Source organism: Scatophagus argus, chromosome 6 (assembly GCF_020382885.2).
Source record: "Scatophagus argus isolate fScaArg1 chromosome 6, fScaArg1.pri, whole genome shotgun sequence".
NCBI lineage: Eukaryota > Metazoa > Chordata > Actinopteri > Scatophagidae > Scatophagus > Scatophagus argus.
The window spans coordinates 22,893,556-22,910,788 of NC_058498.1; the positions used below are offsets into that span (position 1 = coordinate 22,893,556).

The window sequence follows — 17,233 nt, forward strand, 5'->3', positions numbered from 1 at the left end:
TCCCAGTCATAAATCTCCAATCACATTAGCTGTCCAGTAATTATATTAAATGAAAGGGCTGGGCAATAGTTTTGATTAGTGCACCTTGTATCTTGGCACTGCATGGAAATGAAATGGTCTCCTGTGGAGCCAGCGGGGCCTCATGCAGAGGTCAGAGGGGCGACTAAAGCAGACCTCATGTGTCAGGCACTGTTATTTATTTGGAGTTCAGGCTCTATTCATCACCGTGTTACCATCTCCCTGCTTGCAAGGCAGCAGCCTCATCTTCCAGCTTCTCCTCTGCATCCCACCTTTACAGTCCAATGATCGACGTTTCATGAGAGGCACCTCAAGGTGGGGCTAAATGGTCTTATATTCCCCATCATGTCGCGTAGGCGGAGTCTGACTCTCACGCTCTTTGCTGTGCTGCTGCTGCCTGCCCAGCCTGTACTGTACATGACAAAAGCAAGAGGATGGAGTGAGTGAAATAAATGCACACTTTTTTCTTTATTTCTCAGAGCCACTCTTTTGTAATTTGTCAGCAAGAAAGGGTGTTGGATCACTGCGCTACATTACAAGAAAACGTGTCTTAGTTGGCGTTAGTAGTAGAAACCAGCAGCCTGTCTGTTTTTACGCACACCCTGCTCCAGTGAAGGCAGCAGCAGTTCAGATCAGATTTCACATTCAGCTCCGACCAGCTGAGAGAGAGAGAGAGAGAGAGAGAGAGAGAGAGAGACAGCCAGAGAGCAGGAGGACTCGAGTCTCCGCTTTCCCCTCCGACAGGCTTCCCTTCTCCGTGAGGCGAGCGCCACACACACAAAAAAAAAGCCCCTGCGAGGAAGAAACCGGGTGCACGGTGCAAATATTAAAGCACCTACCGGGATTTTTTTCCCCTTCCTTTTTTTCTTTTATGTATTTTCGCAGGATTTCAGCAGCGAGAGCGCCACAGAGAATTAGATAGAGAGAGAAGAAGAGATGGACGAGCAGCCGAGGTTGATGCACTCTCACACGGGGGTAGGCATGGCAGGGCACCCCGGCCTGCCGCAACATATGCAGGAAGGCACCGGTGGAACGGACGGCGACGGAAGAAAGCAGGACATTGGAGACATTTTACAGCAAATTATGACCATCACGGATCAAAGTCTGGACGAAGCCCAAGCCAGGTAAAGATACGCTCCTGTTCGGCTGTCAGCAGGAGGCGGCGGCAAACTAGAAAAATAAAAAGAAGGGGACTGAAAAATGAAAAATACATATTCATAATTTACAATACAGTGCGGTGTAGATGGAAGTATAAATATAAGGGCATTGCACAGCCAGATATAAACAGCGGAAAACAACCATGGCATGTGTGCAAATTACCAGTTTGCTTCCCATTGAAATAACTCGACAACCGCGCGCCTTGAAGAGAAAATAAAAGTGTAACGTTATGAATGTGCTGTTTATTACAGTGACCTGCCAACGTGTCGCCCACTGACAGCGTGTTTAAAGCACTTTACACTTTAATACAGTCAAGGTGCATTGGTGAAACCAGACATGTGCAGCGGATTTATTTTCTAAATATGAAATGTAATTACTGAGTAACAGTTCGGGCTGTCCTTCTTTTAAGTGGGTTAAGCTACAGCTTGTTTACAACTTTCTCACTTGTGATACACACTTCAAGAGTTCATCTTGTCTTGTAAAATCCACTTTAAATTCACTGACAAAAGTTTTACGTTTCAAAGAATTTATTTTATTGATTCAGTTGATGGACAAAACGCATATATAATATATATTATATATATATATATATATATATATATATATATGAATTGTATAATTTCATAATAATAATAACAATAGATAAAGCTAAATAAAATGTTACTGTCTGTAGAGGTAAATGTTGCAACAGTGATGCTGAAGAGCACATACACGTTTTACTAATCCATGTGAAAATGGTAAGAGAGTGCCTCTAATTCTACTTTAGCATTTAACAAAAAATATACAAATAAAACCACAATAGTCAGCATTGCACTCCAATAATTAAAAGGCTGAGTAAGTTTTAGATATAATTTATATTTCTGTGGTTTGCTTATGAAGCCACTTTTCTGTTCCAGGAAACACGCTCTGAACTGTCACAGAATGAAGCCAGCTCTTTTCAATGTCTTGTGTGAAATCAAAGAAAAAACAGGTACGTTCATATTCATTGTAATAAGGGAACCTAAACGCTAAACTGTTGCTGTCTCCACACTGTCACACACCAGAAATCGTCAGTCTCCTTCACCAGGTTGGATGCTGCACACTCTCTTTCTCAACAATAGAGCAAAAACAAAAATCCACAGAGGCCCAGCTCTGTGTGGGCTATTTTATCATCAAAGGATAATTTGCTATTTACACTCTTAAGTCACAACCTGATTTTGGATTTTCAGTCACAACACTATTCAGCATATAAATTTCACTGACATGTAAGACATGTGTTTCCTCCTGTAGCTGTAAAGTCTGCGCGTTTCAGCTGGTTCACAATAGGAACTATGGACAATTACCTCGAGCCGTCCTTATCAATTATCGTGTCAAAATATGAATGAGCTTTTTTGATGCTATTGTGGAATAATAGAGAGTATTGAGCAAAATTGTCACAAGCACGTTGATGTCTCCCCTTGTGAGTTAACTGTCAAGTCTGGTGAATACATCTCTTTCTATTCTGTATTGTGTCTCTCTATTAAAGCGGTTGTGAGAGAGCGTGTCAGCAGAATAATTGCTAGGAGAGAAATAACCTAACACAGGAGGCGTAAGTCGTGTTTCCAAATCATTTTCCTCGTGACATTTTTGAAATTGGCACACATAGAATTCAGTGCACTTCAGGCTGATAGCGTGCATCTCATCTTTTATTTTCCTGTCGTCAGACTGATGTGCTACAGGACTGAGAACTTACGCCGGTTAGATACCGAGTCGCCAAAACGTGCCAGTTCAGCACGAGAGCCAGCGCTTTCTGTGTGTTTCACACTCATTAGTGCATGAAATCAAATGGAATGGATGGAGGATGTTGTGTTTTCACTGCGCCACAAAAGTTGCACTTGCTCATACTTGACCTTTGTGGTGGCGTAGACTGGTGCTGTTTATATTGTTTCTCGTGTGCGATCCCACCCTCGCCTGGCGCTTTCATGGATGTTTTCATTGAGGTTTTCATTGAAGTTCACCTCGCTGTCTGCCCCCAAGCTCGGCAGTTTATCTTGAATCGGCCACTGCCTCAGGAGAGAGCAGGGGGCCGTTTGAAGCCTGCTGGCTCACTGTGCTTTTTTGTTGTCTTGGTTGGTTTTTTGGAGGGGGAGTGACACAGTTATGCATAGTGTTTTACTCCCTGGCGCTCCTCGGAGTTCATCCAAAGTTCGGCTCTGCTGAGAGTACAAAGTAACTTGGACCTCTTCCTGCCTGCACACCCATTCTTTTCTCTTTCAGCTGGCAACCTATAAATACAAGGTGCAGCTCGTGGAGCTCTACACAGGAGATCTGGTGCCTGTCTCCTTTTTGTAGACTTTAATTTCATCCAGTTGGCTTTGTTGTAAGTTTCAGTGAGACACATTTCACTTTCACTGTCATTAAAACTGTTTCTCTGATTCCGCTGTAATTTTACAGTTGACTGTATCACTAAAAATTTACAATACGCAAATATGGAGAGTTAATTAAGTACATGTCTTTACACTTTCTTTACATTACCCCGTGATCATGGTCGTGATCATCAGTTAAGAGCAATGTGCAGACTAATGTGCTTCCTCAGACTCAACACCTCTGCACGGCTGGTAGTTTTAGTGGACATAAAATATGGGAGCGTTTGAAAGGCTTCCATGTACTCACACACTGGGTAAAATGTTCATGATTTGAATGTTGTGTTTTACTCTTTCTCCATCAGATCCACAAACACAGATCATGGTCTTGATAATTAATAATAAACACTTTTAAATAATATTTTACCCCCCTTGTCAGCTCGTCAGCAGAATGTTGTGAAGTTGTCAGCTGTCATGTCAGCTGGTGAAACGGTCCAGATTTTTGGATTTTTTTTAAAGGTATTATTTTGCCCGCCAGTCCTGTCCTGAATGTCAATATTACTGGACTTCTGTAAACTATGTAGAAAAAGTCGCAGCTTGTTGCTCCCTCTAGTGGGAGATCTACTTTTGAAATCGAATTAAAAATCTGGCTGATGAGGCTTTGTAACTATTTTTTTTTTCTTTTTTTGTCTGATTAGGTTTTCTTAATTTAAAGAAATTACGGTTGTGATGGTGTGTGGCTGTTTTAGTTGGTGGTCTCATGATATTTGTTCTTTTGAAACTGGTGAGAAAGCCTGTCAGGTTTTCTTTCTCCGCTTTAAATATAAGCTTTGATGGAAGGCTGAAGATGAAAGAATAAATGATTCACTTTGTTTGAATGATTTGCACGTAATTATTAATTTTAACAGATTTTAGACAACGTTAGCTGTAATTTAGTTTGCTGTTTCACAACATTTTTGGCTTTTGTGATATTGTCATCCTCGCTCCCCTGAAACAAACCCAAAACTCCTCCTTTTGTACCAGCAGTTGAACGTTCCCGGTTCCACCTTCAAATATTTCCAAGAGCTTTAGCTTTTACTCCTCAGAGCTGCAGTTGAGCCGCTGCCTGACTTTGTATCTGAGTCCAGAGACAGTGTGAATCCACAGAGCTGCTGTTTGCTTGTGTATATTTTCTATCCCTGGCTGTCCCCGGAGCAGCTGACAGCACCTGCAGGACACAATGCCGTTGCTGATCTAGGGCCTGAACTTGTGACCTGCTCTGTGTATTTTTACTGGGATGAAGTGAAAGATGGCCAGCAGAAATATTGCGCAGTATAAACAAGCACAATGGTCCAGCAACACCCGGGAGGAAAGGACAAGGAAGGAACACTTTATTTAAACCAATGCCTCCCTCTTTCCAACCCCCCCCCAGACAGAAACCGGCTTCGTCTTCACTGCCACAGTTTCATTCCAGGAATATTTGGGGTGTCTTTTTTACTTCAAAGGAATGCTGTTTTTCAGACGCTGTGCATAATTTTGCGCGTGTGCGGCATAGTACATTCCTCAGAAGAGACGAAGCATAAAATATATAAAGCATAGATAAAGCATTAATTATATCACAGTCCAAAATGTGGAGCGAAGGTAAAAACAGAAGTGTTTGTCTGTGTCAGTGCTAGTCCTAGCAACGGCAGTGAACTCAGACTCTCACAGAGACTTTCCAAAAATATATCCAAACAGTTTGACTCCACTGCTGCTGCTCATCCTTCCACCAACTGGGTTTAAGTTAAAAGGCTTATAAAAGGTTTTTACTTTTTGTATGTAATCCATCCATGTAAAAATGTTGATGTTTTTAAGGTACGACGTTTTCTCTTAGTCCACATCATCATCATCGTTTTTTTTTTTTTTTTTTCTTTTACGATTGATGAAAAGCCCACTTTAGATAAGCAAATGCTTGACAAACTGATTTGGAAAATGAGCCGCCCTGACCTCTGTAAACACTTCACCAACATCATAAATCTCCAGCAGTGTCAAACAAAACCACTCCTTGACTGAGCCGTTCAGTAAATGTGCTGCTCTGACTTGCTGTTTAATTTTTTTCTTCTCAACCTCAACAAAAGGCCAGCTTTCTTGTGGCCCGTGTTTGTATAGTGTTAGGTTTCAAGCCTAGGGGATCCTCCATTTATAAAAATGACTAGCCGAGTGATGTAATGTTATTTTTTGAAGGGTGAAAATAGGGTGTTTTACAGAGAGCAGCCGAGTAGTGTTTGACAGGACGAAATGAGCCAGAGGTCTGATTATGGAAGGTGCATGGAAACCTACACCACATTGACTTGTCAGTCCATTCAGATACTTGGCATCTGCCTATTTGTATTACAGAGGCTGAAGTCAGCTCAGCCCTGCACGTCACTGTGCAAACACTTTGAAACAGCCTTCATGGTGACTGGGTCAAATCAGATCAAGTGTAATACAATCTGGTGTGGTGCTGACACCATTAGTGGGTCACAATTAGAAAATGAATTGGCAACAGTTTGGATAAGTAATTAAGTAACTGAACTTATTCATGAAGCAAAAAGCCAAGTATTCTCTGACTCTGGCTTCTGCTTTTCTCTGTTCTGTATTCTTGTGAGCTGAATGTTTTTTGGGCTATTAGTCAAACAAAACAAAAAAATATTTTTATTGATTAATGTGCTGGTTATTTTCTCAATGAATCAACTCATTGTTTGGTCTATAAGACAGAACAGTGAGCACATTACCATAGAGCCCAAGGCAATGTCATCAAATGTCTTGTTTGCCCAATCAAAATAAATCAGATTTCAAAATTAATCAATTTTCCATCTATTGAGTAATCGATGAATTGACTAACCTTTGCATCTCACATCGCCTTGCGCCCTGAAAACTTGTGATTGGCTTTCGTTTTTTATAGACCAAGTGACTGATCAACTATGGACAAAAAATTTCAATTTACAGTTTAATTAATATTGAAAATGAACATGCAGCTAAAAACTGCATGTATTATCCATTAATCTGTTGATTAGCCAATGAATTGTTTCATCTGCAAACTGTCTAAAAAATGAACTACATTCATTTATTTTGGATTTAGTGGGTGGCTAACGGATGCATTTCAACATTACAATCACAGACTCATTATAATGAGTGTCTGCATGGTGGTTTCCCTGTCCTGTTAGGCCTCACTGTAAGAGTAAAAGTGTGTGTTATTCTCTCTGTACTAGGCCAGAGATGTCTGGGCTGATAGGGATCGGTGTGTCACGGGGCTGCGCCTCCCCTCCCGTGGCCGTCCCTCGGCTGACGGAGAGACGGCTCTGATACGTGTGGCTTTTGTCTCGCTCTTATCCTTCCTCCTCGATGCTGATACAGCAGCATTCAGAAGGGAGAGAAATGCCAAGTTCGCCGCCACAGCTGTTTCCCCAATCTCTCTGCTTAATCACCCACTGAGAGAGAGGAAGAGCTGTGGTCTAATTCTCCTCCGAGGATGTACACAACTGTGGAAAAATGTGTTTTGATTAAGCAGTGTCAGGCACGTACGCACTTTTTACTGTATTTGATGCAGAATCATAATCACAGAATCATCTGTGAGTGACAGCATTGTAAATGGTGTGTTAATACCATTACAGTATAGAACAATGTGGTTACATTATACATTATGCAAATTGTCAGTCGCCTAATTGATACATGTTAATCATATTAAGGAGCTTAATTATAGGAATCTTATTGCGCTGCGATTTGTTAATTAACACTGACATCACATGTACAAGGAAAGTGATCTATTTTTGTTCCAGGAGAAGTTTCATGATAGTCTCCTCTGCTCCAGCACTGTATTGTTTTTATGTTTCTGATAGATTTTCACTATTTCTTGAACTGATGAATGTTTTTTTCCCTCTTTTCCGAAGGCCACTAGAATGCAGTTGGTAGAAAAATCACATTTAGCTCCGAGCAGCCCTGCCAGTGTGGAGATTACAGAATGCAGGCGAGATCCAAGCAGGCTTGTAAAAGAGCACGGGCCTCAATCTTTTACCTGAATGTCGACTCCTGAGCTCAACGCGTTGCTTAAATATCGCTGTTCTGCCATTTACCTCGTTCCAGCCTCTCTTTGCAATCTCAGTCCCTGCAGGTTTTGGTTTGCCTTTTTTTTTTATACAGGCCTCCTTAATATGTTACGAATTTAATCAAGTCTGCAAATTTGTTATGCACGTTAAATTGAACATGCAATGGCACATTTGAATGTGGTTGCCATACCAACCCCCCAGGAGTTCATTTTCCATAATGTAGTGTTTGGAATCTCATTTCCTCCACTTTCCCCTGCTGCTACTTGCAGACGCCACCTCCAGGCTTTCACTGTATGTTCACTATGAAAGAGGCTCGGCTGCCACAGCTTTCAAACACTGGAGGAAGAGAGGAAGAAAAGAAAGAGAGAGAGAGAGAGAGAGAGAGAGAGAGAGAGGCCTCTCTCCACGTAGTGGAAATGACACAAATTAATATACACTACTTAAACCAGACCAAGATTAATGGTTCCCTTTCGCTGCAGCTTAGTCCCACTGTCAGTTGCCGGGTGCTCGTTGGACAAAATCAACACTAATCAACATTTATTCCACTTTTGCCCTGGGCTCTCAGGAGTCTGGCAGGACTGTGTGGCCCCCTCCCCCCCCTCCTCAGTCTCCCTTCCCTCCCAGCAATCCACCCCTCCCTTCGTCCGTCTCGCTACGCTTTTCACCTCTCATCCAGCTCCTCCATACATCACCCTCCTCACACCGCTCGGCTCCTCAGAGGAGAGTGCGCCCCCTCCTATCAGCCCACATTAGAGTCATGATAGATTTTCTCTTTTCATTTGCATCTGATATTTAACACAGCAAAGCAGTTGCTCTGTCACTTTACAGTACGTGTGTGTGTGTGTGTTTAGGGGTATGTATGCATGAGTGTGTCCATACAGGCTTTTGTTCGTGTGTGTTTTGGAAGCGGTCATTTCAGTCAGTAATCTTATCTGCTCTCATTCGCCGCTGCATTATGAGAAACAGGATATGCATTCACTGTTCCCTTATGAGTGTGTGACAGGTGTGTATTTATGCAACACTTCATTTCAGAATATCCACTACATGGAAACTGAACTCCATGGTCCTGGTGTAAGATAAAGTTATCACGAGAATAAGTGCTGTGTATCATAAATATATTTTGACTTCTTTGACTGGCAGTAACTGCGGCCACAGATCTGCTGAGTCTGTTCTCCAGTGAAGGCTCATAATTGACCGTGCGAATGCAGCCTGCAACTGCTGCTACTCATCTCAATGTCATTCCATGGCTTGCAATAAAAACACCCTCAGATTAAGCGTATTTCTTCTTAAGAAATACACTTAAAATTAAACGGTGTCAGCCTCTTAACTGTAAATGTGCAGTAAATGTTCTTTACGCTTTTCTTATACCAGAGAACGACTCAACTATAAACATGTTAAGAGAACATCATTGTTTTTATTCTTATTATTAGTATGACTTTGGTTTCTCATACCAAAAACAGAATTTTGTGTTTAATCACAGCCTGTAATTTACAATCCTGTGCAATTACAAAAATAAAGTAAAAGTACGATTGAAATAGAATTCATTTGTCCAAATAAAAATGCATATTTTCTGGTGTGGTGCTCCACCGTCAAAACATTAAGATTATTTTACTTCCACGGCTGCAGAGATCAAATGTGTTCGTGTCATTTCATGTAAAACCAATTCTGATTTGATGTCAGATATTCATCCCTTGTTTTCTGACTATCATGACTTCTACACATTTAGCTGAATTTCATTCATCCAGCTGTTGTCTTACCCGCTTGTTCCTATTAAGGGAGCTACATGTGCTGGATCTATTCTCAGCATGCATTGGGCATGATCCAGGGAAACACCCTGAACAGTTTATCGCAGCAGTTCAAATTTTATGCATGTTCAGTAATGGGAGGTGGAACCCCTCTCAGATTTAGAGATTGCATGTCGCTTTTTGCCCCAGTGGAGGTGAAATTGTGCAAATAACTGATGCCTCTTTTCCTACTTTGCCAAGATATGCAGCGCCTTGTTGTCCATCTTGTAGCATTGCACGGCCAGCGGCATTGTCATGGCACCAACTGGCCTCATTGAAGTGACAACGAGTGCTTTGTCAGCTTTGTGTCTCAGGTGCCAACCTGCACTTCCCAAAATAAACTGTCATGCAATGTGGCAGGACAGAAAAATGTAGGAGCATGTTGGGGCCCTGCGCCCCCCTGAAAGCAAACAAATGTTCCATAGCAGAAATGTATTGTGGTTTTGGATGCCTTCCCAGCTCCGACACCAGCAGCATGGTGGGGAACTTAAAGCATGGAGCGTTATCGTCTGCAGCATCAGCAGGGGTCACACCAGGTGGGATCATAGACATTAAAGTTGGAGTTTTTCTGCATAGACGCAGCTTTTTATTGATTTATTTTTAAATGATTTTATTTCACTGTGGACCTGTTTTTCAGATTTTGACAGCTCTTTGTTAGTTGTAGACATCCTCCTCCAGAAATAGCTTATGCTTACTGTAGTTAGCTCCCCTTCCTGTTTTATAAATGGTCTGTCATCCTCTCTCTGCGGTGCAACATTACACCAGGAGAGCCAACAGAGGATGTGCACTTGGTTGAAGTCACTTTCAGCCTGATGTCAGGAAGTTGGAAAGGGTGAGCATGTAAAAAGTCACACGCAGAGATTCCTTACGACCTCCAAACTGTAACCACTGGTCGTACCTGCCCGTTTGGATTTGGCACCGAGCATGTGATTCCTGTTAGATCTTAGTGTGGCCTGTGTGCTCTATAGCTGGCATGACATTTTATGACTAGTGGAGTGAAGTAAAGGTGAGAGTCACAATGGTTTGAAATGGAAGTTCAGTCCTCACCTCGATAATGAGGTACGAGAAGCTAATCGTGCAGATAGAGGGAAGGATTTTGTAGCCTGACAGTGAGAGAGGTATAATGATGTTTCACTAAACATGTACCGCAGAGCTGGACAGGTTGATTTGAACAGTGTTTGAGCCACAGTTGTGTAGGAGGTGGTGAAATGGGCCCATTACTATGTTTCTAGGGGTCATTGCTCCATCCAACTCAGAAAATAAACACTATTAAAACTGTACATCCACTCAGTGCTACAAAAGTATGTTAAAGTGATATGAGAACTGACCATATACATCTATGAGGATGGACTTCCTGCATATACACCCACCTGACCTCCCTAAACCCCATTTAATAACATCAAATAATTAATCAAAACCAAAGTTATCAGAAAAATTAACACCTGAACATAATTCAGTGCTATTAAAACTACCTAAATGGGAAAAAGTTATTTGATGTCTACTTTCAGTTTTCAGTTTGGCCCATATCCCCTCTGCTAACATGGAGGGTTAGGGATTTTAGATCCACACTGTAGCAGGGGGCTAGCAAAATATTTTCACATTCACTGTTTTCATCGGTCAATTGTGTCGTTCATTTTTTATATAGAGTCACTGGAAGTGACATTAGCATTTGACACATGACAAGTTTAGTTCTCAGTTACAAGAAACAAATGAGAATTGTTTGGAAATTCTAAAATCACACAGGTGGAAAATAAATGAATCAGTTTTACCTGCAAATAGTTTAAATTCAGACAATCTGGAAAAGCAAACTGATTCACTGTAGCTCGAATTCGTGCTACTTAATTTTGCATTTTTTAAACTAATCATTAGATTGAACAACATAATTACTTGTCAATGCTGTGGATGTTAGATAATAAAACTGAAGGATATTACCGTCTGCTATTGTTAGCTGTTGGCCAGTCCTACCTAGCTACAGTATACAAGGCTGAAAAATGAAATGTGGCAAGTCACACTCCGCTTTTTCCAACTGCAAACAGTCCTTGCTAATGTTGTAATGGTACAGAGTTATGTTTCTCTCTCTAGCCTCAAACTTGTAACTCCTAGTCTGAGTCTACAAGGAATTTCTAAGACCGACACAGCAGAATGACTGCAAGTGCATCACAACTGGCAGCTACATTAAAACAAAATCGAACATTAGTGCTATTGATACATTGCATTTTATAGCAGCTGTTCACTGTCTGTATCTAGTTTCACTTCCACACTCCTACACATATGTAAGACAACAATAAAGAAATTTTGGCTATTTGTCTAGTGTGACCACAAGGTTAGCACTAGGGCTGGAATAGCGTGTGAATACTATGAACAGTGTAAATAATACGTGGAGAGCACTATTTGACCATGACTGTGTGGGGGAAATTGGGAGCAGGGAAGTAGTAAGGTCAGTCAACACCCTCAAAATGTGTTTTATATACATGTAAATTGATCATGTTTGATTCAGGTTGAACTGTTGATTGGACAAGATAAGTGAATCAAACGCATCACTTTCTGTGTTTTCTGACACTTTATGGGCTATAGGATTAATGAACTGATGAAGAAAAATAATCGACAGTTTATTTGATAATCAAAATAATCATTACTTGTGATTCTTAAAGCCAGCTGGCCAGCCTGTCACTGCTATCCCTGCTGATAAATTCACATTCTCCTTCCTCTGCTGTAAAGAGATTGTGTTGATAAGTTAATATTCTGACAACAGAGATGAGATAAAGAGGTTTTAGGAGTTTGGAGGATAGCATAACCTTGATAAAACACTCATCTCAGTGACATTGATTTTCACCATCCATCTTCATCTGATATGAAGTATGCAAATGGTGGCATCAGCTGGGAGTGGAGTACAGTGCTGTTAAATGGGCCATTTCAAATGTTCTTTGTACTATGCTGACTTCCAAAAAATTCACTGTCAGTCAGCTCGCTGCATGCTCAAGTCTTTTTGGAGACATTTTTCCACCTTCATCCTACATTTTCTTCCATTTCTTCCACCTCTCTCAACCCCCTCTCCCCCCTTCCCCATCTTTTCCCTTCCCCTCTCCTTGCATCCCATACAAATTAGGTATACACTGACAGTATCAGAATGGCTACTCATTAAATATTAACAGCTTGTAGAGAATTTTACATTGTTACATTACTCTTCATTTTTAACTATGTCAGCACAAGCTGTGGAACATTTGTTTGTGTGAGTTCAGGAAGGCTATTACCCTGCCAGCTTTTTTTCATGTTTTATATGATATCCATCAACCCTTTTTCCACATGCGTGTCGTCTATTTTACCTCAAATATCCTGCAACGGGAAGTGAGACAATGATCCAGTGTGTTTATCTGTACCTAACACTTCCTGGGTACATGATCTCTGGATACAAGATCCTGGATGTAACGAGATGTTTATTGCCCTGTGAAGCTGGTAATTACCCTTTTATGAGTAAGATCACACCAAATACTTTGCATTAAACAGCATATGGATAGTTGTTAAAGTGCCTGCATGGAAGGTAAAACCTGAACTGACAGTGATAAACCCTGAGTTCAATTACAGGAAACCTAGGGTTGGTATTCCTGAACATAGATACGAATCTGTGTCTCTGAGAATCATCTTTTTCTCTCATTTGTCTTTAATATGGTTTATTTTATTTATTTATTTTTTTAATCTCGCAGATTCATTGCTGTTCTCTAAATGCGTTCAGCTCTGTGGGCGGGGATGGCCTCTCTCTTTCTGCCTTTCTGTTTGGATGGCCCCTATAAAGATGGAGCTGTCAATCATGTGCAGGCTTCCTGAGTCCTGAGAGGCGGCGTTAGCTCTCAGTGAGGCACTGGAACAATGACTTTCATTGTCACACATGTGCATTGCTGTTGAGCATTCTGTGGACAATGTGTTGCTACCTTTTAATTAAATTCATTGTGAAGAAGCTAAGGGGAGGTGCGTAGATGCTTGTCCAAATAATTGAACTTACTGAATATAGAGAATATAGTAATGCAGAGAAAGGTCTCATTCAGATCCTGTGATTTGGGTTAAATACCTTCTGAATGATAAAAATCAGTCTATTACAACTTGGGTCTGAATTTCGTGGGTTTTCCTTTTGTTGCTGTATGCTAATATTGTACTCACTAAAATAACTGCTGGAATCTGGGAACTGGGAACACAGCTGCATCACTACATCAGACAATAAAATAATATATATAATAGCATAAAACAAGCATATAAACAAGCTAACACTTTCAAGTCAGATTATTTAAACCACTTAATTTTGAGGAAAAACTGAAAAGTTGCACACCCAAAATGTCCATAGTAATCCCTTACTGCATAGGAAAACCTACTGCACACAACTATGGCAACTAGATAAGCAACTAATTGGCCAGTGAGTTTTGATAGATATTTATGAAACCACAACTGTAACTAAGTGGTATTGGTTAACTTTCACATTTTGTTCCAAACAATTTTTCTTACCTGAGGGTTTCTTTTAAATCTGACTGATGGTCATGATTTCTGGAAAAAGACATTACAGTTGAGTTTTTTTGAATGTGTTTCTGTGTCATCTAGTTTCATTATATTCAAGAAAACATCTCTTTGCCTAGCATCTCCAAAACTTTGCGACCCACACCAAAACAATCTAGATGGATAAACAGAAACAGCACTGAAGCTAAGAAGAAAAATGTGTATTTTTGATTTGGGCTAAACTGTCTCTTTAAAAAAATAAGGAAAATAAAAATCTGTGACAATGTCTGACAGCTGGTCACAAGTAGACATGACTGTAAAGGGCCAAAATCCAAAAAAGGGTTGAGACAGAGATGTAATCCATCAGGGAGATAATTAAAGGTATATCTTCAACATGGAAAATATACATCTTAGAAGGTGTAGGTGTGAAATATTCCTTCCTGTGATTGCTTTGTTGCAGTAAAATATAAATGGAGGAAAATTAGTTGATGAGGTGTATCCTCCTCTGTTATCATACATAGCTGGGGCTTGCTCTCCTCTTGACTAATGATGATGTGTGGCACAGGTAGCTGTCAGCAAGGCATGATTAATTAAAAGGGAAACTAGGCCAATTTGTCATATTATTCTAACTGTGGTCAGAGGGACGAGTTGTAGTGTTCAGGCCTCCACACTCTCCACTGTATCTTGACATCCATAACATGTTGGGTTCTGTAGCTGTTTGTGAGAGGTCTCATCAGCTCTGCTGGAGTTTTTATCAGCGTCTCTCTGCTCAGACCGTCAACACAGAGCTGATAACAATTAGGAGGTGTCTGCTTTGGAATGGGGCTCAGAAATATGACCGTGCCAAGCGAGGTTGACATAATGAACAGATCCAGCACAGAGCAGAGCACTCTTGTTCCTGAAGGGCTTGAAAAGAAGTATGAAGCCTTTTGCCACTCACATACAGTTTCAGCTGCATTTGATTTTCCATGTTAGTGTTTTAGAGGTCTATCCATGCAACAGTGATTAGCACTGTTGAGAAGCCAGTGGCCCACAGCGTTGCATTCAGTGCACACAGGCTGAGGCTTCTCAGCTGCCAGCTGTGGGTCTCACTGGCGGCCCAGTGAAGAGAGCAGAAGTCTTGTTTGTGTTGGACTGCAGTGTTGCTCCCAGCGTGCAGCCTGGCCCCTGTCAGCGGCCCTGTCATATCTGTCTCGGGCCCGTCCCGACAGCCAGCCCGGAATCCCACGTCACAAAGGCGGGCTCGTCCTAGGAGAGACAGGTGTCAGCAACCCCCCACTCCCCTCCTCACGCTCGTTCAGGCAGATGCCTGCTGCAACGGAGCCACATATTTGAAGCTGAGCAACATGGAAGGAAGGGTCATCTCTGCCACCCATTCACAGTCGCCATATCGCAAGAGACCGGAGCTCCATCGGCATGTGAGAGCGCTCATGTCAGATATGGAGCATCCACCAGAGGAGACTGTCCCAGTCCAAGAGCATTACAGACTGGTGCTGCATCTTGACTGACTGACACACTGACTGACAGCTTTATTGTGTCCTTTGAGGAACGGGGATGAAAGGCTCTCATGAAGAGGCCTTACAAACACAGACCATTCTCAGTCGTGCTCAAGAAGAATTACTTGTTCCTTTGTAGGCATTGTTGTTTCTTTGTATAGAGTCCACATCTTTTAGCTGACAACACTCTTTCTCTAATTGTACAAAAGCAGCCACAGGGGAATCTGACATGTTATATTCAGACTACAAAGCTTCAGTCCCAAGGACTCAGGAATCAAGAATTTCATGAGGAATGCTTGTTAGGTTGCAAGCTTCCTTTCCCGAGTACTTCAACTGAAAATTGTATGGCTGTTATTCAAGATAAAAGCAGTGAAATGATATCACAGTTGCAAAGTTTTCCATATGGGTGGGGACACCAATGCTTATAGAACCAAACTTGCACATATATTGTTGTATTAAATTATTTTATTGAGACGCTGCATTGCTACACAACTTTTGCCAGACTTTTGCCAAACAGACGGCCACAAGTGACCACTACAGGATCAACACAGAACATAGTGTAGCATTATGTCAAGGAGACACGAGTCATATGGTTAGTGGCCTGGTGCAGTAATGCCGTTTTGAAACAATATGGATTGCATTAGCCAACATTTGCAACCTTAAGTTAGTGGTCATAATAAACCAAGGTTGTAGCAGCAAAACTACTGGGTGTACTGTATTAAGTTGTACACAGGTCAGAGAAACATACATTAAGTGCAATAAAACTCCAAAACACAGTGACCGGGTTACAAATTACAAAAGTCACGAGTGCAACTAGCTGCCTTTAGTGAAGCATTTAAAAAACAATGCTTGGTCCGCGTTAGCAGCAGTAAACACATGCTCCTGCTCAGTGTGCCGGCATATACATTGTGACAACAGCAAGTTACTAATTTTCTTTTTTTATTACAATTTCACTTTGCAACCAGCTTAGATAATGAGACAAAGAGCGGGAACAACACAGAGACCGATGCTCAAGTTCCATCATTTTAGAAACAAATTTGTCCTTATTTTGCTGCTGTTTTACCTGCCAGTACATGACGTTTTTATTCAAAGAAAATTCATGAAATAGTGAAAGCCAAATGACTAATGACTAACCCTCTTCTTTCTCTCATCTGTGTCTTCATATGTTGAGGCTAGCATCCCTATTTTCTCTCGGTGGTATTTTTGTAGTCATCTAAATTGATCCGCGGTGAAGCCAGACAAAGATTGCTGTATATTTAATGTCTTTCAGCAGCCACATTAAGAGTGCAGTTAGTGTGTGTGTTTGTGTGTGTGTGTGTGTGTGTATGTTTGGGGGTGGGTGGGGGTTGGGATTGGTGGGTGCTGTGACATTAATAATTTAATTGCAGTCGTGTATCTGAATACTGCAGGAGTGCCAAGTGATGGATATTTTAAATGATATGAAGAGTGAAGCCCAGAAAGATCAATGCGAGCACACACATACACACACACACACACACTCTCACAGCCATACATGCATACAGACAGACATAGCCTGTCAATGTGAATCTAAGGACCTGGTGAGGATGATTGTGCTCCCACACTAATATTGTTTTGGTCTGTAACCCGTCTGGTCTGATCTTACGGGCTGAAGGTCTCTGGCCCAAATGACTCTGTCCCCTTTGCTGGTGCTGTCAGAGCTGACAGTCCTCATGTTTATTTCATTTTGCGTCTGGGCTGTCTCGTTTCCCTATCCTCCAATGTCATTAACGCTCCGAGCCAGGACCCTGCAGTGGTGTGCCTAATGAATTCCTCTGCGGCTTCTCACTCCCCACCTAGTTACCCCAGCTCAAGGTGTCAAATTAAAACAGTCTGGGAAAAGAGAGAGGAAACCTCTCTTGTTTGTATGTGTGTATGTTTGTTTCATTGCCTGTATGCCCCCCTGTTGCCTAATT

General features: G+C 41.5%; 1 protein-coding gene across 3 annotated transcripts in view; it reads left to right on the forward strand.

Annotated features, from left to right (window-relative positions):
• The first annotated feature begins 421 nt into the window (after positions 1-421).
• LOC124060578 (pre-B-cell leukemia transcription factor 1) overlaps positions 422-17,233 on the forward strand; it is a 55,504-nt gene continuing 38,692 nt past the window's right edge. For 2 of the 3 annotated variants that reach the window (XM_046391690.1, XM_046391692.1), the window contains exons 1-2: positions 422-1,142; positions 2,073-2,146. In XM_046391690.1, coding sequence (XP_046247646.1) covers positions 955-1,142; positions 2,073-2,146 — 262 coding nt within the window. In that variant the 5' untranslated portion in view covers positions 422-954. The remainder of the gene's footprint in view (positions 1,143-2,072; positions 2,147-17,233) is intronic. The other variant, XM_046391693.1, reaches the window with a different exon arrangement.